Raw genomic sequence first — 26,491 nt, 5'->3', positions numbered from 1 at the left:
TATATCTGACTTATAGGTAGTCTTCTAGTTTATGTTCCTAACTCATAGGTAACACGATTTGTCACTAGGTTTTTTTCATTGCTAATAATAACACTATTTACCTGGATGTTAGGTACATAATTTCATGTGGATGCTTGTCTGATCAATTGTTATATTGTGTGGGTCTTTACTTTTCATTGATTAAATTATATTCTATCCATATATTAGAAATATTATCAAGGAAAGAATTTAAAATTTAAAATCTAAAATTCAATTACAATGAAATAATGCATTAAATTTAAATTTTCAATGTATTTTCCTTATTTATCTCTAAGGGTAAAATCGACACCACAAAAAAGTAATAAATGTCAAAGAACCTACATCTAAAACTAAAAGTGTGGACTAAATCAAATAACAACTAATTGTTTTGGACCTAGATCTAAGAAACTCAAAAATTTGTAAAGTACCCTAAAGGGCGTCTCTCAAATAAAATTATCTAAAAATTTTCTCAATAAAAAAAGACTGATATATATATACATTTATATTATAATACATAAAGTGATACTCTAATACCACCACATCAATGGATAAGTACTGTTAATTATTTGACCGAATGAACGTGGATGTCATGCATGTGGCCAAATCGTCATATTTACATTTATATAAAATTCGATATTATTCACTGAGCTTAATCTGAAAACCTGTTGTCCCACGTCAGCATCACATGTTTTCGTCCGTTTCTCACCTAATATTTGACTTGAGTAAACTAAAGTGGAAGGGCGTTTTCAGTTTGATAGGCGCCTGAGACTAGGCCTATTGCAATTTTGCCTTGCTTCAAGGAAAAAATAAATAATAAAAAAATACCTTATGCGTAATAAGGGTAAACTTGGAAAGCAAAAGTTAGCTTGTATAATATATTAATGGCATTGTTTTAAGTGTAGAGAGAATGACACATGTCAAGTAAAGAGGGGAGAATGTCCAAAGGAGAAGGTTAGAGAGAAGGTTGCTAGCATTCCCATAAAAAAATACCTTATGCGTAATCATAAATGGTTGGTTCTAGTGATTTATTCTGTATGTCAAAATAAAAGTCGTGTGGATTTGTTTTTGTTGAAAAAGCCGATGCGGTCCTCACATTTTACCAATTTCAGTCAGATTTCCAATTTTCTTTGATTTTGTGAAGGCGTATTCTAGTCAAAATGGCCACATCAGCTCAGCACGTGACAAGCACGTGAATGTCCTCTTTGAAAAAGATATCGCCAAACTTCAATGGTCAAACATTGACCACAATACAATGTCCCGAGTCTTACTGGTATTATTCATAAATCGATCATTGCGTCTATAAATTATTTTTTATGAACAGTAAAATATAATCTTCATACTGTAGGGCGAGAGAAAGGGAGTCAAAGATTTCTTATAGAAAATAAGAAAAATATGGAATTAAAGATCCAAGATTTTACAAAACATCAAACTCTGACAAATAAAAAGAACAAAGAAAAAAAACACACGGCAAAATTTAAAACAAAAACAGAAATATATACAAAGATAAGGCTATTCTTCTTTCCCATCTCTCTATAATCTATCTACAGCCGCAGGCACTCCTCTATCTATTATCTATCTACAGCCGCAGGCACTCCTCCCAACTTGACTCAACTAACTGAAATCACTGATGAAGCAAAGAAACACCGTAACAAACTAGTTTCAATTCAATGCTACACCACTCTTTCCAATTAGACTAACTTTCATGCCGCATGCGAGAAACTTGTGCACTCATACTTGCACAAATTATTTTCGATATCCGTTCGGCCTTTTAATATGATGTTCCCTATGCATGTTTTCAAACTTGAGCAAAGTTGCTGAACATTCTCAATAAGACAGAGCTAACTCAATGCGTCAATAGCAGCTTCAGCAATGCCGGTGGGACAATACAAAACAAAAATTTGTGGCAGGAGCAAACGCCGAGGCAGACAAATGCCTTATGTGTTTAAAGTTCATGTATCACCAGTTATCAGATTCAGCACCATGCCGTTCTAGTAGCAACTGGTTCCACTATCTTTGACCAGGCTCCATGGCTTTCAACCTTTCTGAGTGCAGCAAAGTTTGAAAACTAACTAAACAGGCCAACCCTAATTTGTATTGGTTGTAATTTCCTCGAGCAACATTTCACATGTACTGGGCCAACCATTGTTTACACATATCGAGCACAGGAAGTGCATTAGCATGTAATGCCTGCAAAAAAGTTGGCAAAACCATATGAATAAATCTAGTATAGGAGCGGTGAACTGATTTCACAAGAATCATAGACGTCAAACCAGGTTCCAATTTTTAGGCCAAATATTTATATTATATTATTTTAAAAAACTCGAACTGTAATCCAAATGTAATTGTTTTTGGATTCCAAACCAAAACAGCCCTAAACAAGTAAAAAACATAAACACCAATAATGTCCTTTTTCCATGGATTCTTTTGTGATAGGCGCATTATCATCTTCTCTAATCTCCTATGTCTGCCACATCACAGTTTTAATAGATGAAAAGGATAGTGTGGGAGATATGGGAGATTTTCTGAGGAAAGGAAGGTAACCTGATGAGCTACATATTGGACATCAGCTACACTTCCACTACGAGAAGCAATTTGGAATGCACTTTTTAGACGACCACAAACCACACAAGCCAGAACCTTCCTGCATATACAAGTCAAATACAAAAAAAACACGGAACGAATTTCTCAGCACCAAAGTTCAACTAATCAAAGTTAACAGTATTCCAGCGTCATAAAACTAAAGCAGCTAACTCAAGAATGAAATTGTTAATTGCTTGGAAAAATTGACAGTAATTATTGAGTGCCGTAAAAAGAGACCACATACGGAAGTATGCAAGTAGAAGCCAACAAAGGATGGGGTAGGCATATATGGTCATAAATGTTGAGGTCTGGATCCATTAATTATTAACTTGATCAATAACCACAATGGTAAAATGATACTTTTGAACAATAATGGGAACCTAAAGCAGGTCTCAAGCAGCAATGGGTTAATGACACTGACAGATCACCACCTATACTATGAAAAATGCCTTACAAAGTAAAAACACATAAAAGTTAATAATTTAATGTCCTCAAAATCTACTTAAAACCACAGATCTTGTGTACAGTTATGAATAATGACGACATGGAGTACTGAAAGAAACCATTACCTGTGGCTACTGGTCAACATGTCTATGAGACGGTCAGGGCGTTCTTTGTGCTTGTTAGCATATACGTTAATTGCAGCACCCAGGACCTACATCAATTCAAAAATACACTTTTTATTAAATTTAGAAACAAAGCACAGAAATTGAACTAGTTTCCAGCTTCCACAAAGAGTAGGCTGATTGGGAGACACAGAAAACCAGTTTTACAACAAAATTACAGTTTAGAAGTATGCAAGATATAAACCTTAGGCTGAAAACATGTTGCCAGCTAAAATTTTATTTTCAGAATCGGTTTATTATTAGTCAACCAATGATCAGAATAATTTAGAGGTATTTCAGCTATCTTTGAATTGTTCCTCTTCTGTTAGTAGAAAGTTTGAAATAATACTGAGGATGACGAAATTCTCACCATTTTCCTCATTTATTGTGGTGATTAGTAATCACAAGCTACCTTTGAATTGGGATGTCTTATAAGTGAGTTAATGGATAATTGCACCAGATATAGCCAGATAAAACACACACAAATACATATTGCAATCCTTGAGTGACAATAAAATTTTCTTTTCCTTTTGGTCTTACAATACAATTAGAATAAAAATTTTGATTAGTCAAAAACCATCTATGTTATAATCATTTCAACTCTTAAGCCAACTAAAACTAACCCAAGAAACTAATAAACCATAAGTTTTCTAGTCATTTTACAAACAGTACATACAATCTACTAAGAGATGTAGATCACATTACCTGGTCCCAATCATCATCATCAATGGTCCCTTTTATGTTTCTAAAGAATTCTGTCAGTTGACTACCTCTTTTTCTCTCAGCGAGAGATGCAGCTACCCCAGCATATATATCCACAGCTGAAATTATGAGAAGATGCATTAAATCTAGAAGCTAATCAATTACTTCATGAGAGAAAGGCGGGATTGAAAATGAAATCATTATGTAATGGCTACCTGGAAGATTGAATTCATAAATCACTTGGAAAGCCAAATCAAAGTTCTTTTCCACAAGAGACTCAGCAATTTTGCACCTTCTCCTGCAAAAAGGAGGTGGAGAAGGTGTGACTTTCCTCACCATCATATCAAAATATTTCACAAGTACCATATACCATGGCAGAAGAACATTTTTAAAGAACATGACACCAACAATCGTAATAGAACCCCCAACAGGCCTAAGGTCAACTCTGTGACACATTCGTATTAAGGAAGACAAACTAAAAGACAAATGCATATCAACTACTGACGACACATTGCTCAACAATTTTTTCTTTAACTCACTAACACGAACTGATATTAATTAACAGTAAAAGCTATTTCAGAAAACAAAACTGTTTAAAACCCCTTGTAGAAACAAGACATAATGTCTTTATAACTTGGAATTCTAGTCATGCTTGTTGCTTGTGCAATATATACAAATATATGAAAATACAACGCATAAGAAACAGCTTGGGACAGTGAAGTGATTGGTTTCTTCACTATCATAAAAAACTAAAGAGATCACTAAGCCCAGCAGTAAGTAAAATGACTCGAACCTGAATGTTTCAGGATCATTTGGATTTCCGAAAAGTGAATGTTTCCAATGAGGTCCATCTGAATCGTTATAGGATCTCACAACTTCGACCTGCCATACAATAAACCCACAGGAAACATGAGAGACTAATACCAAACAAGCTGTTTACTGAATTAACTAGATTCTGGATATCAGTTTCAACCAAATAGATACATATTCATATGTCAGCTATTCGTTTGATCCATACAGATTACAATGTACTACACTACCATGGATTTTTTTTCATTTTTTTTTTCTTCATAAAATTAGATACCTGAGGCAGGGCCAAATCGTCAACACAGTTCACAGTATTTTAAATTGCCGTAGAAAATGTAGTTTCTTCCTAACTTATTAAGAAGCAGATAACGGTGCGTCTGTTTGGCAACATGCTTTCTAAGTTTTCTGGTAGTGTGCATGTCTTGGTCAAATGTGCATATATGTGAGCATGCCCTCAAGCATGGGTCAATGAATCTCGTGATGGATTAGTTCTCATGTGTACTCTCCTCTTCTCCAAATCTAACTTTAGACTGTTTCCATCTCTGCTTTTGAGATTACACATGGCAATTAGATACCCACTTGTCTCTGCATTTTCACTCACAAAATAATGTGCATACAAGTAACTTTAAGAATGCCAGCTGTCTCTGTTTTTCAAAATTACAGGAACCGTCTGTCTTTAGAAAAAGGCACAATCTACTTGCCAGTGGATTAATCAACAGAGAGTCAAGAAGGGCAGGCCCTGACCTATCAAGAAAAAACTAAGCTTACAGTGTTTAAGAGAGAATATAGTATTTGAATGATGTAATTACCTGAATTGCTACCCGAGCTGAAAACTTGACAAGTCCTTCTTCAGTGAGCTTTTCAGAGGCACTTTTTCCTCTAACACCCTTCGTCACAAGCTTAGTAGAATCTCCACCTTTGTATCGTGCTGATAACGCTTCATCAAAGTGCATCTACAACCAACAAAAGATAAATGAACAACATGACAAACATATACAGGCAACTACTACAAATTCAGTACATTTGAAACACTAACATGTTTAGGAAACTAATATGCACAACACGAAGGTAATATCATTTTTATATAATGATTGCATCACCAGGCTCTTCAGAAGTGAAACATAATCTGGATGTATTCAACAATTGTTATTATGAACAATTCTAAATTTGTAAGCCAAAGGTGCTATCAGGGTCAAAGCTTTCCTGTGAAACATATCCATTCTATCAGTAATTCTCTAAAATGTAATTTAACTGTCAAGCATTAATCGAATCAATTAGGGAAATGTCATCACACTTTGGGAAGCTTGAATGGATAATAAAACTGAATAAAAAACCTTCTAACCTACACTTGCCCAATCTACTGCAAACTTAGACCTAAATCCCAAACGATAGGGTTGAAATTCCCCCGCCATTATACATCCAAATGCATAGGAACAATCCTGCAAATAGTTCAACAATTAAGGTGGTCCAAGAGCAATAAATAAAAGCATACCTTGGCATTTTCCAAGTGTTTTATAGCTTCCTCTTGCAAAGATGAGTTCATAAACAATTGGATGCAGCAAAGTCCAGCAGCAACGTGGTCCTTCTTAATAACCTGAAAGATGGAGTAAATTTCTGAATTCAACTAAAAGAAAATAAAAATCCAAATGATGAACCTTCAAGCAATAAATGGATGCAACATTCTAACAGAACATTTGTAAGATTAAAACTTCCACAAGTTAAATGTATACTGCAAACAAATAAACAATTAAGTGAATATATAGTGAGAAAAAAAAGATGGAACACTGATCAATATGGTTCGTCCTGAAATTTTAGGTAATAAAACCATGCCTTGTTCCTTTTTCCATTAACTATTTTAATGAAGTCTTATGCAAGGTGGTAGACTTAGAAGCTTGCCCTCTTTATTCAGCAAGACCATGGTGTTTTACAACAAGACTGTCCGCCTTGGAGAAAACATCTTTATGTTTTATAATGGTGGATTTAAACAGGTTCTTGACCCAATTAAGGATGAAGACTTTTCTCAAATCCAAGGAGGGAGACACTTGGGTGCTCAAGAATTTTAAAAAACTCCGTAGTTAATGGGGTTTCAAAATAACCCCACTGTCCATTGCTATAGCACCATGGAAGGATACAAGCATGGACTTTGTGTTGGGATAGTTTACAAGTGGAAGAACAAATGGACCAGAAGATTGGAATAAATGCTCATGAAGAATTATTGCCAAAACACATGAACAAGCAATGTTTAGAGGGGTTGCACTGAAGAAATATAGGCGCCGATAGTATTTGGAGTATCATCAGCCCTCTACTTACTGTGTACGAGGGGTCGCACTGCTTACTATTTGTGTCATGCAATGAATATAAGTAATATGTTGAAGACACAACAAGAAACATCTTTTGTTAAATTGTTATACTATCCTCATTTCAGTACAAGTAAAACCCATTAAGTGAAAACTTTACCTGAAACTTGTATAAATAATTGAAATGCCTATGAGTTTCACAATAGATGCAAATACGGGCAAGGGCTGCAGCGGTATACTGGTTTACTGCTACATCTTGCGGGGTTGCAGATGTCATTCTTTCTGAAATCACTTCTTCCAAAATAGGCATTGCGCCATAACCAATACACAAATCACACAAATCGTCGATAGTCCCATAATCAGTTCCCAAAGGGTCTGGTCTTTGAGGGGATGAGGACGAAGATGCCACCCCCACTGTTGATGGCTGAGGAGGTGGGGCAACAGTATTTGGAGGAAAGAACAGCATGCAAGCATCATTGTAATGGCCATGCCTAAACATGAAATTGAGCAAATGCTGTCGTGCATACTGCAAAGGGTTGCAAAAAGTTACATACAAGAACCTGATTATATGAACAAAAACATAAAATTTATAATTGGCAATAGAACTGGAGAGGGAAGTAGCAAGAACACTACCATTCATAACACTAAGATACAAACAAATAAAGAAAGAACCACCTAAATATGTAATATCAATTGTGTTACCAAACAAAAACAAATAAAACAAAACTTATGATATGTGTGTGGGGCAAGATCAACTGATATTAGTAAAAAAAATCTGAAAAGCAGTTAAGTTTGCACCATTCAAATAAATTTTCAAGTTTTTGTTTTTGGTCAATCCTAGTGTTGGATTGAATGCTCTAATCATGAACATAATATTAACCAAATTTAAGCTCAATCCAATACAGGCAACCATCCAATCACGAAGGTTCAACATTGACTAAAGAGACTCATTCAAATGCAATAATTTTGATTTAAAGAAAATAGGATTTGAGTGAAGTAGGAAAGCTAATTACAAAGAGTAATCCACAATCTCAAGAGAAAATATAAAATACAATAAAGGACAACTCAAAATGGTAAGCTCAAAAAAGCTCAAAATTCGAAATATCTAGTCTCACTTCACAGCTGCTAACAAATCCAACATTATAGTCTCACATTCAAATGCAGTATCACCTAAATATTTAGAGATATCAGATAAATCTGAAATTTGGTAATGTGCAGTACATCATTAAACACAATGGTAAGATAGGCAAAAAGGAAATACTACAAAAATTAGCAAGTAATATAAGTAGCTCATGATGAGATTCCTTAGTCATACTGTTGTTGATGCATGTGACTGAAAACAAAATGTCAAAATGCAAAGTTTAAACATTCAGATGCTTGTCATTTAGAATCTGTAAACTGGGGTGCTAGACATAAGTGTACCCAACTTGGAACTCTAGCTTGAGCATAGAAGGAAGCTGCAACTTACTTCTTGTAAATAGTTGACACACTCAACATACCGAACGCTGTCTAAGTTGCTGCGTGGTCCATCTTCAAAGTCTGAAATATATGTGGAGTTATTATTTGCAGATTCATGAGAACGCCTGGATCTCTCTGAACGAGGAAATGTGGAAGGCAAGTACAACACATTGAGATATGAATCAGCAGAAAGTGAATCATCCAAGATTGTTGGTGCACTTTTAGCCAAATGTTCATACCTGCAGTATAAGTTGCATTTTCAGTTTATACATAATGACTAGCTTCAGAAAAGTGTTTCTTCCCTTGTCCTTTTGTTCATTACAGGAGAAAAATTCGAGCATAGATTTACTTATTCAGAATCAAAATTCCGGTGCACAGAATACATAAGGTACCTGATACATAAGCAAAATTCTATTGGAAATGTCATACAGGGTCATGTTCAGAAACTCAATTAAAAAAACCAAGACCTGATACATGAGCAACACTACAGTGCCTCTCATCCCAGGCCCAGGGCCACACAAATAGATGTCAATCTTAATATATATATATATATTAAATTAAAGAAAAAATGCCTTTCCCATTCCGGGAAAAGGGCTGCTACATACATCATGCACACGCAATGGATAAACTCAACTCTTCTTGAACATTACCTCATCTCAAATTTAACAACCAACCAATGTTTCTTCAGATTGGAAAACAGGCTCAATAGCAAGTAAAGAATCTTGAAGCCTATCACTTTCAGTTTAGTTTATGACTTTCTGCATAGAGTTGAGTTTCTTCTTCCTCAGTTTTATCAAGCTAATACAGAAACAGGAAATTACTAGCATCATCATGCTTATTGTAAACCTTCACATCTACGAAGATCGGATTCTAAAACCTTCAATGATAATGTGTTCTTTTAAGTTGTTATTAAGGCAAAATAGCCTACTGATAATGTGAACTGCATTTTTTTTTTAACAAAGTCACAGCACATGCTCAGAAATACTGCCATTAGGAAATAGAAGGAGCTATCAAACTCCTATTGAAACCTTCTAAAACCTAGCCTAGCTTGGAAAAAAAACTGTCTCAAACTCCGGCTCACATAGCATCCCGTGAAGAACTTGGTACAAGTTAAAAATTTAATTTCTGATTTCAAAGCTGTATTGCATCTTACATAGAACGAACAGCTGAAACATCAACCGGCGGACCTCCCTCGATTGTATTGATGATCTCGAGAATGACAGGCGCAGGATCGGCCTTGTATAGCTGAAGAGCTTGCCTAAAAATCAGAAGGGGGAAAAATGACATTAATAAGCAACTGTACCAGAGAGAGAGAGAGAGAGAGAGAGAGAGAGAGAAGGGGAAACATAGTTCATTTTTATCGATCAATAAAGCCATAGCCTTTTTATGCCAAATTCAAAAAAATAAAAATCCTTAGCCTTTTTTATGCCAAATGTAAACTAAACATACTTGAACTTCACACGAGCTTGTGCATAGTGCTCCATCCGAATCAAAGCATGTCCCCATGCATTCCAAACAGGGACAACATCAATCTGACAGAAGCCCCACGTACTCATAAGCTCAACATGCCTTAAATAATCATGCCAAAGGAAAAACATACTCTAAACAAAACAGAAGAATTAACTGCAACTTCTAGCTACGATACTTACCTTGCACTTTTTGCATGTATATACAGCCATGCTGTACCGTTCATCTACAATCAACCTATCACGGAGACAGGCAGATGACTCTTTATCGGCAATATCATCTAGAGAAGCAGCAATTCCGGATCCCAGAAGGCTCTGGAGCAGCTCAGCACGTCCTAGCCAAATGTCTGCCTGCAAGAGAACTTCAGATAGCTCATCTGTGGACTGACTGCCCACACTGGAGCTACCAGCATCAGAGGATGCATCATCAGCGTCCCTACTTCTTTCAGAATTGCTCGACAAATCACTACCACCCACAAGCTTTCTCAGCAGGGATTTAGCGTAAAGTAGACCCTGTAAAAGCATGTCGTGAGAGCTAGCATTGCAATCTGCATCACCAACTAAACTGCACATAAAGGTGATTGCATAACAAAACCATAACCCTGTCTTTACAAGGCAAAGATACATGATCTGCCTTTGTTGGTTATGGAATTTTAACCATGTTGTAAGAGCTTACTGAAGGTATACCTGTACAAAAGTCTCTGTGGCATGATATGCTCGACCAATTATTTCCATAGATGCATTCTCTGGTAATTGTTGGGAGCTCAGCACATTCTTCATCTGATTAACACACAAATCCAATGCACTCTTTGCAGAGACAGAGTCATCAGAACATAGAGAAAGCAGTGCCTACAAACATAAATACCAAACTGTCAGCCAAGCAGCATGCCTAAACAAGATCCCTGCATGCTGAAGAACCCACTACTTTAACTGGATATACAAGCATAGAATGTTACAAATCAGCGGAAAACTTCATACAGGGAAAGTGTATAATTAAGCTTGCGTGCACTTATGAAATTGGCAATCCTCAGAAGTTAGAATACCGATGTAAGATTAACCCATGGATTCTCCCATAATATCTACATATGAAATGGAGCAAATGGCAGTATGAAACATTATTAGCTTTATGGACAGCAAGGAACATATTTAGCTTTACTGTCTTTATTATGTATCTAGGGGTGCTTTGCAAATTAAAATGCAAAAGGTATAGCCTATTTCACTAGAATACCTTGAAAAGGGTAATGTCAGGGGCACTTTCATATCGGTGAGATGCACGAACAGCCTCATCCTTCGTTGAATCACCAGTTAGCATCCATTCTTCAGAAATTGAAATAGCAGGAAGCCGTTCTTGCCCGTCAACAGAATATGATGAAGCACGATCCTCCTGGATACCAGCCATGGCCTCCCAAGCTACTTTTTCCGATGGTGTCAATCCAGAACTCTTTCTTTTACGGTAAACATCTTTTGGGGCGGCCCTGTCTCCAGTATTTCGTGGGGCCCAAGAGAAAGCTCTGCGAGCCTCTTTTTGCAAGTTACTTAGACTGCTAGTGAAAGAAGATCTCACAGGAGCACCTGTTCTTGTTTTCTGCTTTAATCTAGTCCCTGAAACAGATACCCGATATTCTCTTGGAGGAGAGCTAATACTGATAGCAATAGCTTTAGCAGCGTAGGCAATAATGACATTATTGTCTCTCAACAAAGGAAATTCTTTGAGAATCTGTTAAACAAAAAAATGTTGATTAAGTAACAGCATCAGAGAACTACAAACACAGAAAAACATGCAAAACACCAAACTGGATAAGGAATCGCAATCCAAATTTTATGCCTTTCATGCAGTAAGTAGTGACAAATGATCTTATGGTATTCAAATCTGTCTAAATACAATATATGCTATACATTCGTGTGTGACTGAAGGAACTTAAGAAGTGATATCTAACCAATGCAGCAGACTGTAGCTGTTTCCTCATCAGAAGAACCTCAAGTATCAAATGTGGGTGCTCATGCAAGGAAGAACATCTTTGCTGCCATGGCAATGGCAAGGCAGCCAGAACACGAAGACCTAAGGCCCATGAGTTAAGCCGAGAAACCTCAACATCCGAAAGATTCCCTTCTCTTCGCTTCAGGAAGAAATGAACCTTTACAAAAGTAAAAAATAAAAATAAAAATCACAACTAAGAGGTATATGAAATTCAAAACTCAAATACTATACTTTATGAGATCAAAACAAATTTCCAGCAGAATATTGCCAAAAAGAAAACTAATTACAAGCAGCTGCTTTGACCGCAAATCAGGTAAAAGCTGCATTGCACCCATGGCAACTGGTAGAGCATCATCTGAGTCACGTAGGGAAGAAAGAAATCGTGAAGCTTCTGCTGGACCTCCACCACTGAGAGGATCCGCAGTCAAAAGTTTTACAAGTTGCCGGCCCTGCAGTTCCCTCCGCAATTCTATGGATAATCCTGCACTTTCAGCCACTTCTAAAGCAGCAGAAACAGCTCCTTTTCCAGCTAATCTAAGTGCTAACCCCTCAGGATCTTCCTTACACTCTGCTTCAACCTAACATTGGACCAAGGAAAACAAAAAGAGAGAATAAAACCCAAATTAATATGATATCCATGCTACCATGAAATAAATAAATAAAAACTAGCAGAACTATGCTCTTAATATCTCTATCATTTTTACTTCTCATTTTAGTTCAGAGTCCTGAATTATAACCTCTTGCCAGCTGCTAAAGTGCTCATCTGCATTTAGAATGTGGCTGTACCTCTGCAGAGCTTGTCTCATATGCATGACCTATGCATCCAAAAGGAGTACATCATCAACCAAAAATAGTTGAAAAATGAATGCAACATAGAGAACCCTTATCAAGCTTCAGGTAATCGAGACAGAGATTTAGCAGTAATAGAATATAAGCAACTTATCAAATCAAAAAGCAGTACCTCCTCCCTAATGGGATCATTTTGAGGTAGGTGGCAGCTGCACATTGTGAGAACATCCAAAGCAGCATCCAATTCCCATCTATGCATATACCTGGAATAAAACTTGTAAGACTCAAGAAATTCTATGGAAAGAAGCATGTAATTGTTCCTATATACCATCAGTGCAACAATGGGAGAAGGGTTTAGCTGATTTATAACATGTAATGCTAGGAACCAAGCCAAACAAAAAAAAAAGAGACTCAGAGGGAACGAGTGGGGGAATTGACTCTTTCCAACTAACAGGAACAATACATTTTCATTAAAGACCGCAATAGATTCATAAACTTCCTGCATCACTTAAAAATTAATAAAAGGCCATGTATATAAATCTGTAATATCAAATAGGAACATTTTTATTACTAGAACCAAGCACTGCTCCACATATGTAAAAAATCCGATGAAAGATGATGGATGCCAAGGGAAAATATCTTAGTATATTTCATATCAGCCAGCATTCACCAAGGTAACTTATAAACCCATGACATTACATACGTGAGAGCAAGTCTAGCAGCCACTTGTTTATCCTTCAACCGCAGGCAATACTGCCAATTATTGCTCCAGATACTATTGCCTCCATAACCCTGAGAGAGTCCAGCGACTGAATGATTTTCTTCCCCGCATTCAATGATTAGCTGAAGTAATTGATCTGAAGCTCCATTACGTAGAAAGCGATCAGAAAGTGCAAGAGCATCCATCAGTTTTCCTTCATCTATCAATCTGTTAATTGACAGCAATCAGTGACTGGAAATAGTAATGCCACCTTCAATTGTCAGCATGATGACAAAATTATCCTAAAAGCAAACAAAAGAAGAACAGAATTGACACCAATAACACACCCTCCCTCCAAAAAATAAAGGACAATTCCAGATAAATATGCTCTCCAAAACCAGATAATTTATACATGAAACTACATAGAAACTAAAGACGCTAATCCAACATATATGCATGTATATATTTCTCATAAAATTCCTTATTTCTGAAAAGTCTTCTTTCACTCTGCTTTTTCAGCACTAGAACCAGTCATACGATCATGCTTTCTGTCTAGTGTGTATCTTAGTAGGTCATACAATTCGAAAAATTGACTTAGCAATGTGAGTCCCACCTTAGAATTCAAAGCAAACATGCCAGAATGTATAGCAAACATTTATACAGAACACCAGCAGAAGATAACAAATGAAATCAGCTGAAGAAGTGAACAAGTATTGAGACCAAAAAAAAAGGAAGAAGAAGTGAACAAGTAATTGTTTATTTGAATGAATGTTGAAACAAGACAGAACTACAATACCGCTGTACAGCTTTCTCATATGGTTCTTCATTTTCCCAATCAAAAGAAAGGAAAACTGAAGTGTCAAGCTCAGCAACGTCAGATTTTGAAGAACCATCCCAAGGTTCAGTAGCTGCACCATCTTGGCCACTGGCGTCTGGTAAAGCTGTTGAAACACTACTGCTACCAACAATGTCATCAACTTCTGACTCAGTATCACTATCAATCTCACGTAGTCTCTTGATAGCTCTTGCTTCAGCTCTAGCCTCGCCACCATCAGCAGTTTGCTTAATGGTTACAGCAAACTCCGAAACTCGATGAAGGTTAGTTTGCATTTGTATCCATCGGTTTAAAGTTGGGAACCTGCACGTCAAAATAACAAGTAAAAACTGGGAAACCACTATGTAAATGACAAAGAAAAATCATTTACAGGCATGAAAGTAACCTCTCAGATTGATCAAGAGCAAACTCATAAAACAATCGGTCAACATCAGGTGCCTGCAGCAATCCACCGTCCAAGGAGCTCGATATAGAAGAATCACTGCCATTGTACAAAATGGTACTCCCAAAAACACATGCTAAGACCGCCCTCACTGGGGATAGTTTAACCAAATGTTTTACTATATCTAACTGTAAAGGGTATAGAGGGATTCCAGGCAATGATGAGGAACGGCAGTAACTATTAGGCTTCGCTTCTTTGAAAGAGGGGGACAATACTTTATTTTCTGAGCCACTTTTAGGGAAGGTGGGAGTGACTGGAATGCAAGCCCACCCATGACCAGATCGTGGGGGATAAACTGGAGGTACACATGCTGAAATTACTTCATGGACAAAATCTGCACACATAATCTCAGCTACCTTACCAGCTGCATCAGTGCTGCCTCGATCAAAGACAAGACGGGTTAAAAGCTGCAGAATACAGTAGCCATACATGAGCATATCAATAATAAAGCAGAAACAGAAATTTGCCAACTCCTAACATAAATAACTTGTCAGCTTTCAAGTTAGTCCAAGTCAAATAGATCATGACATATAATTAAGAACTGAGAGACCTTCAACAATCAGATTTCATTGGTATCAAATTAAACAATAAAAACAGACTGGCAAGTCCTGCATCAAACAGAGCTAGTAATACCCCTTTATATATCATTGCTACCATTACATTAAAACCATGTATTTCTGAAAATTAAAATTATTACACATATCTATCTAATCAGTTTTTCATGAGACAAGAGTATTATACTTGAATAGGTTCTAATAGAAAAAATATAGTTTTCAACTTGTACAAATATGAGTAACATGGAAAATAATTCATATAATTGCCATTTGTATTGCATTTCTTTTTCCTCATTTTCATTAATTATACATTCTCTTCTTCTTTTTTTGTATAAGAAAAAACAATCATATTCAAGAAAAAGATACTTTTGAAAACCAAACAGCAGCTTGGGATAAAGTTAAAACTTTTTGTCTTCATCAAGTATACATTTACTGTTTCAGCAAGTGGGACATTCCTGGTAAACAACATGAAATGCTACATACAAAAACTAGCACAAATACTCATCAGTTCCACATTTATTTCCATCATAGATGTGCCTAAAAGTCAATATAACATAGTACTTTATGTCGCATCTACAATAGTTGTAATTGTATAGTTTGAGGTTCTCTTTTGAAATTAAACCTAAGTATCTACGCAGTTCCTGAAATTAAGATGCTTCCAAAAATATCCGATTGTTTGAACCAAATCTCAATTCCAAAATTTTATTGAAAACAGAATGCAGAAAGCAAAGAATACTTCAATAACACAGAAAATAATCTTACATCTTTGGGCCACTCATACACGAGTGAAAAAAAGTTGAAATCATGAGTTGTATCAGTTCCATCAACTATGTCACCAATTGCAGCAATATGGAGAATAAACTGTGAAAGATACGTCATGGGTTTGGTACTTAATGGACCTAAAAATCTCGTCCCACTGTCCTTTACATCATAACCAACAGGCTGCACACTTGTTTCTCCCATTGCAGAACTTGAAGGTATCTGCTTGGCAACTCTTAGCCCAAGTCCAAAAACTCCGTCTTTGTCAAGATCAGAAAGAACCTTCTGTTCAGCAGATGGGCCTTCTCCTTTATAGAAATTTAGCTCTGTTTCTTCATCAGCCACAGCTCTTGCAAGATTATGGAGCTTACCTGTGTGAAATTAAAGACATGTTTAAGCCATATGAAGCAGAGCAGCCATAGAGCATATTTATGTTTAAGCCATATGAAGCAGAGCAGCCATAGAGCAGATTTCTGTTTAAGCCATATGAAGCAGAGCAGCCATAGAACATATTTCCCCTTCCTTCCACACTACGAAAAAGGGGAACTATAAAATGTACCACTGAGAAACTGCCGCTTGCCCTTGTGAGCATCCTCAATCATATGATGTAGCATATCAAGAACACGTTCCCGTTGTCCTAGTCGGTGGGATTCCTTTGGTGAGGCAATAATAATCTCGCCGGACAAAGTGACCTGAAGGGCTGGAGGATTATCCTAGATGAGCAGATCAAGAAGCCAGGATCAATAACTAACAGTAAGAAGTAAACACCAAGAATGCTTTAATGCAGTAAGCATTCTAAACAGTGAAGCTATTAGGGACAGATATTAAACACCAAGAAGTAAACAAAAAAGGAAGAACAATAGGATGGCAACGAATTATTGTGTTTATATCCTGATTAAACAACCTTCATAATTAGATAGTGCAGTCTTTAATGGCCAATAAGAACTCTTTATCCCCAAAAAAAAAAAATCAAGATCTCACCTGATCCAAGAACTCATGTAAACGCTTAAGGATTCGTTTTAAAACAGAAATAACTGCCACTTCAAGGATCTGATCCCAGTAAGTGGAGCCTATCTTTGGAGAAACTCCTGGATATATCTCAGACAGCAGAACTTGAGCCTGCACATATAACAAATCATAGCTTTCTGTAAAACCAAACCACTGGAGACCATATGACTCTTGAATTAAACACCCTAACACAAAAACCGATCTACTGGAAACCATATGGAGGAAAATAAGGGTGCATTTGAATGGAGTAATTTCAAATCTAGGGATTTAGATGACATTATAAGGTTAAATTGTTTGTTTAGACTACTACAATCCATGTATGCCAAAATATTAATAAGAAGGAAATGAAGAAAACAAATGGATTCCAGATGGCTCCTTCCGTAAAGTCATTTCAAATTCATTCCAAATATACTACATCTAGTTATTCTAAATACATCCAACATGATGTTTTCTAGTTTTTTTAAACAAATTTAGCCTTGTTAAATCCAAATCCTATCTTTCAATTTCCTCCATCTAAATGGAGCCTAAGAGAATTTCAAATTAGGGGGAACATGAAATTTCTAGATGTTGCAACACATGGACAAAGTTTTCTCCAGGAGTGAATAATCAGTACCAGTGGAAAGCCAAAGATAGCAATTGAGGCAAAATTTACTTTCTTCCAAATTCATAATATTTCTCACACATGGCATCAAGTTTTACAACTAATACTTCGAACAGGGAAAAAGACCATGAAATGACATTTGTTTAGGAGGACCATAATAACATAAATGTTGGTTTGGTAAAAGTATTTACTGACTACGTAAGGGTGGAAAAGTAAAATAGTAAAACTGACAGTGAAACTTTCAGATTATCCTCCTCACATCGATTTCTCATAAATGTTGGTTTGGTAAAAGTATTTACTGACTACTTAGAGGTGGCTTGGGCAATTTCTATATCATCAAGAAAACATTAAAAATTTCAATTGGTTTTTTTAACACCACTTATCTTCTGGAAATTAGAAAATTCGAAAGCAAAATAATCTAAGACAAGTATATATGAAGACAAAATATCAGTATCTTCATCTTCCGAGTTTATTTGAGCATTGCCTGATCCAAAAGCTGCTGGGATATCTTTGCAGACCGAGCAGAAGTAGCAGCAACGTCAATACAAAGAAGAATCTGGAAGGTAATATTGAGAATATCAGCCTAAACCTTAGAAAATTGATTAAATATTAAACCTCACTTGAAGACAAAGGGGAATAGAGACTTAACACTCTAAGCACTTACTGCAGCCAAAGGACCTAACTGGGAGCGCAACGAAGAAAAATCCAGATCATGTATTGTAGAAGTCCCACCATCAGTAGCACGAGAGACTACATCTTCTACCTAGAAAAGCCAGACAAGTGAGGCCATCTTATCAGAGAATACTGATGAAGGCACCGCAATACAAAACAAAACCACAAAAAAAGTCCACATAGAAAGGAAAGTAAAGTAAATTTGGAACCAAAGACAACAAAGATTCAGTAATATTATTTAAGCAAGATGGTTATAGATAGTTAAAGCTGAGAAGCATAAAATAAGCAGTTACAAGGTATTTGATCTGAATCATACAGATTGTCTTTGGACGGCACTATCCACCCACTCAGCTAATTCGAGGGTAGCTTTATCTTCTGCAGACAATGAAAACCGATGCACTGCTTCTTCCCCAATGTCATACTTTGCTCTTTGCATGCAACTGAGACATATAAGAACAACTACAATATTTACCTTCAGAAAATAAGATGTCATCAACTTCATATTAACTGATGATGTACTATCATCTTCAAATATCAGCATCTATTTCTATCATTTGGCAAATGAGGTCATCATATTTTGTTTGGCCTGGGTGGTCATTATAGTTTATAATCGTTATAAACTACCATTTTCTTATAGGATAAACCCCCATTTGCAAATCCTATAACCAATATCCAAAAAGCAATTCATGCACAAGAACCAATTGATCATCATATAAATTCCCAAAGAAGAAAAGGCTTGTAGAACTCACAGGTTAAGTAGCTTAGATGGTGCGGCACGTAATACAGTTAATGCCTCCTTCCACCGCCACTGGCGTTCAGATAAAGGAAGAAGACGCTGCAAAATTGACAACCGCCATTCCCACTCTTCAATGAAATGTTTAGCAATTGACGCTCTCCACTCCAATGCTTGTCTTCCACCCCTACTTACGCTATCACTTAGAGCATGATCTAGTTCAGTTATAGTTGAAGGAAGACAGTGATGTAATATATCAAGTAGTTTCCCCGTGAAAGATACAACCAATTTGTTTCCCTCTTCACGTGTTAGATCAGTTTGTTCTGAAGCACATGTGTAATGTGATTCAGAATAGCTCCCTGGTGAGGCACAATGAGCCAAATTGAGAGAAAGATCATCCATATGTAAAAGCGAAATTATGACATTCGCCATCATGATCTGCATCATTACAGAAGCATTATAAAATAATTACAATGAACAACAGGAAAAAGATGCAGCAATCTAATAAAACTGATGACATCACAAACAAATTGAGAGCATTTAGATTTCAAAGGAAAACATGAAACTTCAAAGTAAACTTGAACAAAATACCAAAATGCAATCCATTTAGCAGTTGCTAATTCTCTAGCATCAGAACATGAATGATAAATAATTTCTTTTTCATGCATTTTTCGGTGATTATATTTTACACAAAACAACTTTCAAAGACAACATGCAACAGATTTGCCCGAGGAAACATGTTAGACATGTAATTGCAAGTTGAACTTATCAAGCATAAACATGAGATAATAACAGTTTTAACAACCACAAAAAGGAGGTATGATTGAAAATGTTGGGCTAAAAAAAACATATTCACAATAGACTACCTTGCGAGGGATGTCATTGACAGCCTCCAAATGGTTCTGTAGATCTTTCAAATGGTCAAATGCAACTTGATGAAGACTTTCTCTTTCACCAGTCATAGTCCTTTCCATCACTCCAACCGCAAGAACAGCTGAATCTAGAGCATACCGCATGTGCATAAGTTCAATATCCTGCATCCTACCATATGATAAAATAGAATAGAGAAACGCGAAAACATCAACATGTTAAGAAAAGCATGTCAAATCCCAAAATGACAAAAATATGAAATACATAGAGTGCACAATTGGTCCCACATCCCCAGCCCCAGCTTCATATACAGATATCTCTATTATCACCACAAAGAAGAAGAAAAAAGGAAAACCAACTAATTTTAAATATCCAAATATATGAGTAAATAAATAAAGTAGCATAAACGGATGGCAGCATTGTCAACCCCAACTCACTTCCCATTCACAAGATGATTTCTTTTCATCCTTGAGTAATACATGATGACAAAATAAATCGTGCACAACAAAGTAACACTAGTTCTAGTACCCACTTAGCTATTATACAAGAATACACACCTCTTCCAGGCTTCTAAAGTTGAAGAAATTGGCTGCATGCTGATCAATTCAATAGCCTCCTGAAACTTTATGCCTGGAACAACATCAAACAATACCTACAGAAAATGCACCCATCACATTCCAACATTCAATACAAAAGTGTTAAAAAAAAAAGGGTACACTACAATGCTAACTATATCTTTAGCATTTCTAAAGAAATATAATTCAGGGGAAAACGGTAAATGATTGTTCAGTGAAGCTTTCTGAAATAGCAATTCATTAGGCATGTCCACAATAAGAATTTGTGATAAATTATTTTTCCTTTTTAGTAAAAATAATTTGTTTAGAATACAACCTTATTGTGCCTGACATGCCAATAATTCTTCCGAGTTCAGATACAGACAATATTTGGAGTTTCATTGTATAGTCAACACCATCATCAAGGAACTATGGGTTATTTTCGAAAGTTGAATTTATCTTTAACAAGCACTGAGTCAATGTTTTTGCATTTTTCATGTGAAGGCAATGATTCATTACTAACTGGCATAGAAAAAGAAAATGCCCAGCAAACCCCTTAACATACGAAGGTAAGTTGAAAACTGTGATGGGAATTGAACATGTTCAGAGATCAAAAGACAATTTTTATGCAGAGAAAATTTGCTACAAACTTACGAGTTACAACACAATATGATAGTATTATTATATTAATGTATAACAGAATTGTAATGCAAATGCACATAAAAATCAAAAAATAATTTAAAAAAGATGCTAGCATAGACATTTACATAAATCATCACATGGTGTTGGCTTCTATGTGGAGTTTAATTTGAAAGAAATAATACGTTTTTCATGATATGGTGGAGGAAGTGGATTTACTTTGGGATATAATAGAATTACAGTTTTAGCTTTTCTTGGAGTGTATTTGTTGAAGCATTTCGAAGACTCACTCATGTCGATTGGACAGAGTTTTGGGTTGAATGTAATCTGATTTTATATGTCATGCCATGATTGTTGGTCTGATTTTGATGGGATCTAGCCCATCTTTCTTTTAGTTTTTCTTTCTCAGTTTTTAATAAGATATAGTTTTCCTTCTAAAAAGAACAAAGAACTAGCCCACAATAAGATTATTTTGAGGACTTACCCGAAGTGGACTTTGAACCGAAAGCCTTTCCAGTACGAAATTCTCAACAAAAGGGTCTAACTGGTGATCTTCACTACTGAATGCTATTTGTTCTTTAGCAGACAACATCAATGATAATTTTGAATTCCATGATTGACCAGAATTTACGCAGGCAACAAAAGAGGCAAGATCAAGCTGATAACATAAAGAATCACAAAGATATTCCACACAAGATACCTGCCAATGAATAACACATACAGTCACATATTTCCTTTGAATAATAACAATGATATCATGCCACAAGAGTATCATAAGGAAGACTTAAAGGGCAGTACCTCATCTGATAGATTACTATAAAGAGAAGATTCTTCCAGCCGAAAAACTTGTGATTTACTTCTCCACAGCAGTTGCATTAATTTCCTTCGTGCTGTAGTTTTTCCAGATAATAAATCCCAACCCATGGTGGCTACCAGGGGCTGAAGGCGGGGAAACAATAAAAGAATCTGCACATATATGGACAAGAAAGGCTTGTAACTATACTAGCAATCCAGCATCAAACAATGCAATAACTGATCCCACAGAATAATGAGAATACCATTTTACTCACATATTCAATTTAAACATAAAACTGGGCACATACATTGCTAGCTTCTTGAAGCTGCTCTCTCTTTACAGCAGACAAAGCAGTGTCCATGACACATTCAAGGACATGTAATCCCGAAACACGAGCATAATGATACATGTCTCTCATGCAAAATCCGACTACAGTGTTGATGGTAGAAGTTTCTGTATCGGGATTCAATTCTACATGATATCTTTGAAGACGTTCCAGAGGTGGTGGAATCTGGTTGTTATCAAGAGATCTGTACACCTCAATCTCTTTTGAGAGTAAGTCATCTTGAAGAGCCTGCAGGAAGCCACCTACCAAGTCAATATTACCTCCAAGAATGCATGGCTCAAAAGTAATACAAATACATATTGAATGGCACCCAATGAATGATAAAAAATACAAGATGACTGATTGTTAATGTTCAAATACATCTCAACACAGGTTAAATAATTTATTTTATATAAAAAAATCCTGGCAACCATGATATGTATTAAAAAGAAGAAGAAGAAAAACTGCCATTTATAATAACGATTAGCTTCTTACATCAGAATAACCACCTAATAGGTTCGAACAATCTAAAGACCTTATGAAACTGGCTGAACTAATCTACCTAGTTCAGGCTTAACCAGTTTTCTACATACATATCCATGAATTTATGCGGTTTTGAGATGTCTTTGCTGCAAAACTTCAACAAGGGAAAGCATTCCAACTTCGACCATGCACACAAAAATAAATTTAAAAAAGAAATAAAGAAAAAGAGATAACTATCCTTTCCAATTAGGTATTGTAGCTTTCCAAACATCCTGTCCCAGCTTAGCTTTAACAAGTTATGGTATGCATTGTGTAAGGACCTAACCAGGATCCTTCAGCAAAATCATCTCATAAAAAATTAATTGCAAGACTACTGGCATATTTTAAACAATTTGCCGACAAAGACTTGTACCATGCAAAATCCATTATAAGCAAAATGGCAAACATTACTTGTATCATTTCGACAAGATGTCCACAATTTGATGCAATAGCCGTGCTATAAATCCACAGTAATTTTTCTCGCATGTTACGCCAAGAATCTCCATATCCCTCCTTTCCTGATGACACCATCTTGAGGAGATCTTGCAAAACCGTGCTGCAAGGAACATCAAGAGTGAATGGAAATAAATGTTTAGAAGAAAGTAAGCAGTACATCCTAAGGCCATTTTTGGTATTTCAAAAAGAAGATACCCTAATAATAACTACTTCCCTTTCTGATATTGCCATTCTCAAAATTCATCCAAGAAGCAGTAACACATAAACCTAATCTCACATCTGAACACCACAGACACCACTCCTAAGACGGCCCACAATTCATGAAGCATCTTCGAAGTAACATGTATAAAAGCTTTCTTAAACTGACCAATCCTCCAACTGTAGAAGACTATTGAACAGAACCAGAAACCTTTAGTCTTGGTATCAGTGGTTTCTTCTTTGAAAAGGTTTAGCGCAGGTTTAAATTCTAACTAGTTAATGAAACAATTGTGCAAGATAGAGGGTAAGTGGCACTGAGATAAGTACAAACCATAATCTATAAAAACACTACATATATTGTACAAATAATAATCCGTTCAAATTTTATAAACATACCGATACTCAGTCTCCTCCACTCCATAATCAAGGTGAAGAAAATGAATACGCGAAACCACTCCATCCACATCACCATCCTTCATGCACTCTTTCATAGCATCCAAGTGAGCTAACTGAACACTCCTTTGTATCAAACCAAGAACCTTCAAATCCTCCTTGGACATTTCCCCTGCATTTTCATCCCTCCTCAACGTTATTGCTAAACCCGAAGAATCATATCCCTCCCATCCCCTCACTTGGCTCTGTATATTCCAACACAACGCGTCAAAAACATCACGGTTCTCCCAAACTACGCTCCTCAAACACATCAATTCGCCTTCCTCAATAGATACAACGCCTGCAGCCTCATTTTCACTCCCACCATCAGTATCAGCAGCACCTACTACTACGGAGTGTGGCTTCAATCTATTTACGCCCAATTCCAAAACCCTATCCAAAATTCTCACACAGCTATCCAATTCACCACTAGCATCTCTCAAATCCTTGCCAGTATCCTCACTCTTACCCAAAAACTCTGCTCGCTCTTCGAAACTCTCGCTCTCGCTTAACCCTTCTTTCTCCTTCTCTTTCTCTATGCTCTCCAAATCAAAATTCTTCCGCATACTCTCCGAGACGCGGTCGATCAAATTCTGAACTAACAACAAGAACTCGGCGCGCAATCGCAGGGTTTCGGGATCGAAGCTCCATACCGACGAAGCATTATCGAATTGCAACAGTTCAAGGGTCGATAAGTAAGTGAGCAGAGCTGGTGATGGGCATGATTGTGACCAGAGAATGTTCTCGAAGCGACCCGAGTGAGCGACGATGGTTTGGAGCACGGCCAGAGCGAGGTCGGGGTTTCGAGCTCGGAGAGCGACGACAATCGCTCGAAGAGGCTCAAATTGGGCGAGATAGAGATGGTTCGCGGCTAAGCGCGAGAGGATTTCGGTTTCCTTGTCCATTGCAACGCCGAGCCGAGAACCGAGCCCTGGGGTTTTGGATTTCAGTTCATGAGGGTGATTTGGGATTCGGTGTGGTTGTGGGTTGTCGGAGTGTTTGGTTCCCGGAAAGTGGTCGAAAATTGTGGTTTTTGTGGATTGGATGAAGTCGACTGTGGACGTGAAAGAGAAAATTTTTGTATTGAGAGTTGAGAGGGAGTTTTCGGTTAGGGATTGGTGCGTGTGGAAGACGCTAAATCCGTATATGGTTGTTTGGTTCTTGGGAAAGTAGATCCTAGGAATTACGGAAAAGCGACGTCGAGGTAATGTACAGTTTCAATGCACGTCACTGGAACTGAAGAAGAACCGTGAAGAAAATGCAATGAGGATGACAAACCGCCAGTGCAACAGTCAGACGGCGTCGTCTTGCACATTATGTTACCGTTAGGTGAAACTTAAAAGGGTAAATCTCGGAGTGCAGGAAGATTAACAGCTCTCGTTTAAAAATAAATAAATATATGGAGTTTGGTTTTATATCCCTCTAAAATGAAGGGACAGTGTGTTAGGAAATTTTATTCAACATGTATAGATCTATCCCGGCAAAAAATCGTCAGCAAATGTCTATTCCGGCAAAAATACGTCGGCACATGTCGACAAAAGAATTTAAAAGAATTAAATGCTATTAATTAAGTTATTTTTTATATTAATTAAAATATTTAAATACTAATTAATATCTTATCTTTATTTAATTACTAATTCAAGTAATTAAATAAAGCTAAGGTATTACTTAATTACAAACATGATGTAATTTGCTTTCCCGACAAAATTTCAAGTCCTAATTGCCCTATAATAGGTTACAAATGATTTTGGAACAAGTTTGGATAAGTTCTAAAGCTAGGGTGTTTGGTTTGATACTTGAATTTAAGGTTTGGAAATTCATTTTTGGATTACTAAATTTTTTTTTCTTTAGTCTTTTTGCTAACTTTTTAGGTTTAGTTATGAAGAAAATTTGGATACCAATTTATTTGCCAATTCTTAATTTTGTACCGCTCAAATGCAAGCAGATCAATTTTTTGTTCTTAAAATGCAATGAGAGGATAGAAGTCGGAGTTCAAGGAAAACATATTAGCCGCAATTGGTAAGGACCATAATGTGGGCTTCAAATTTGAGTTGTAATCATTTGTACAATTTAGCAATTGGAAGTTCAGTTGAGATATTTAGGAATTCCAGTTGAGATTACATTTTTGCATTGATGTGAAGTGATATGTGAGCTTTACGAAACATGTAATGCCAAAGATGTGGAGATTAAGATCTTGAGATGGGAAGTGATATTTGTACAAGAGTTGAGAATTTGGTAGGAACTGTATTTGATTGGTATACTTTCCCTTTATACTGCATTTTGATAATTGCTATACTTGATGAATTAAGATGTACCTCTCTGAGTATGTGTAAATTATGAACACTAATATAAATACATGATAAACACTCATCGACATAGCAAGTCGATGAAACTATGATGCTTCTGCCATGACATTGGCAGCCCTCTAGCCTTTATTTCTAGGGAGCTTTCATTTTAACACACTATATAGTTTACTAATTTGAAAAATAGGAATTCAATTTCATCTAATTAGGATTAAGCCAAAGATAAAATTCAATTTCACCTAATTTTACAATAATGTAATTGAACCCTAATAGGAATTCAATTTCACCTAATTTTACAATAATGTAATTAAAAAACAATAAAATTTCACACAATGCCACTCCATCTAAGTCAAGCACACTATGCCACATGTCCACCTCCGGCAATCTCTCTA

At 36.4% G+C, this 26,491-nt stretch overlaps 1 protein-coding gene across 2 annotated transcripts; it reads right to left on the bottom strand.

The window, feature by feature from the left end:
* Nucleotides 1–1,366: 1,366 nt before the first annotated feature.
* On the bottom strand, nucleotides 1,367–25,030 carry LOC110766271 (zinc finger FYVE domain protein). 2 transcript variants are annotated; one of them, XM_021969561.2, is made up of 36 exons: nucleotides 23,761–25,030; nucleotides 23,122–23,266; nucleotides 22,171–22,437; nucleotides 21,866–22,033; nucleotides 21,552–21,767; nucleotides 20,432–20,526; nucleotides 19,871–20,045; nucleotides 19,021–19,442; nucleotides 18,588–18,711; nucleotides 18,264–18,362; nucleotides 18,084–18,155; nucleotides 16,972–17,109; nucleotides 16,550–16,703; nucleotides 15,994–16,361; nucleotides 14,621–15,084; nucleotides 14,197–14,538; nucleotides 13,404–13,628; nucleotides 12,873–12,963; nucleotides 12,649–12,726; nucleotides 12,199–12,489; nucleotides 11,871–12,068; nucleotides 11,162–11,650; nucleotides 10,621–10,782; nucleotides 10,117–10,446; nucleotides 9,917–9,999; nucleotides 9,621–9,725; nucleotides 8,478–8,706; nucleotides 7,170–7,535; nucleotides 6,205–6,306; nucleotides 5,522–5,665; nucleotides 4,699–4,787; nucleotides 4,121–4,203; nucleotides 3,909–4,024; nucleotides 3,168–3,253; nucleotides 2,560–2,659; nucleotides 1,367–2,205 (listed from the first exon to the last, which is right to left on the bottom strand). In XM_021969561.2, the coding sequence occupies exons 1-36, from the start codon at nucleotides 24,699–24,701 to the stop codon at nucleotides 2,140–2,142; spliced, it is 7,623 nt and encodes a 2,540-aa protein (XP_021825253.2). In that variant the 5' UTR covers nucleotides 24,702–25,030; the 3' UTR covers nucleotides 1,367–2,139. The 2 variants fall into 2 exon arrangements, with proteins under 2 accessions (XP_021825253.2, XP_088103567.1); XM_088247441.1 differs by lacking the exons at nucleotides 23,122–23,266; nucleotides 23,761–25,030 and having other exon boundaries at nucleotides 22,138–22,277.
* Between the last annotated feature and the right edge of the window lie 1,461 nt (nucleotides 25,031–26,491).

This window comes from Prunus avium, chromosome 1 (genome assembly GCF_965620075.1).
Source record: "Prunus avium chromosome 1, drPruAviu1.hap1.1, whole genome shotgun sequence".
Classification (NCBI taxonomy): domain Eukaryota; kingdom Viridiplantae; phylum Streptophyta; class Magnoliopsida; order Rosales; family Rosaceae; genus Prunus; species Prunus avium.
Note: the sequence above shows the minus strand (reverse complement) of the source record. Positions and strands in the feature narration are given on the sequence as shown.

Excerpts from the sequence above, each read along its gene's own strand:
- LOC110766271 (XM_021969561.2), bottom strand. The coding sequence starts at position 24,701 with ATGGACAAGGAAACCGAAATCCTCTCGCGCTTAGCCGCGAACCATCTC. Across the intron at positions 17,110-18,083 it reads CCCAGCAGCTTTTGGATCAG|GCTCAAGTTCTGCTGTCTGA; the intron begins GCAATGCTCAAA and ends TTATATGTGCAG. Across the intron at positions 4,025-4,120 it reads TTATGAATTCAATCTTCCAG|CTGTGGATATATATGCTGGG; the intron begins GTAGCCATTACA and ends TCATAATTTCAG.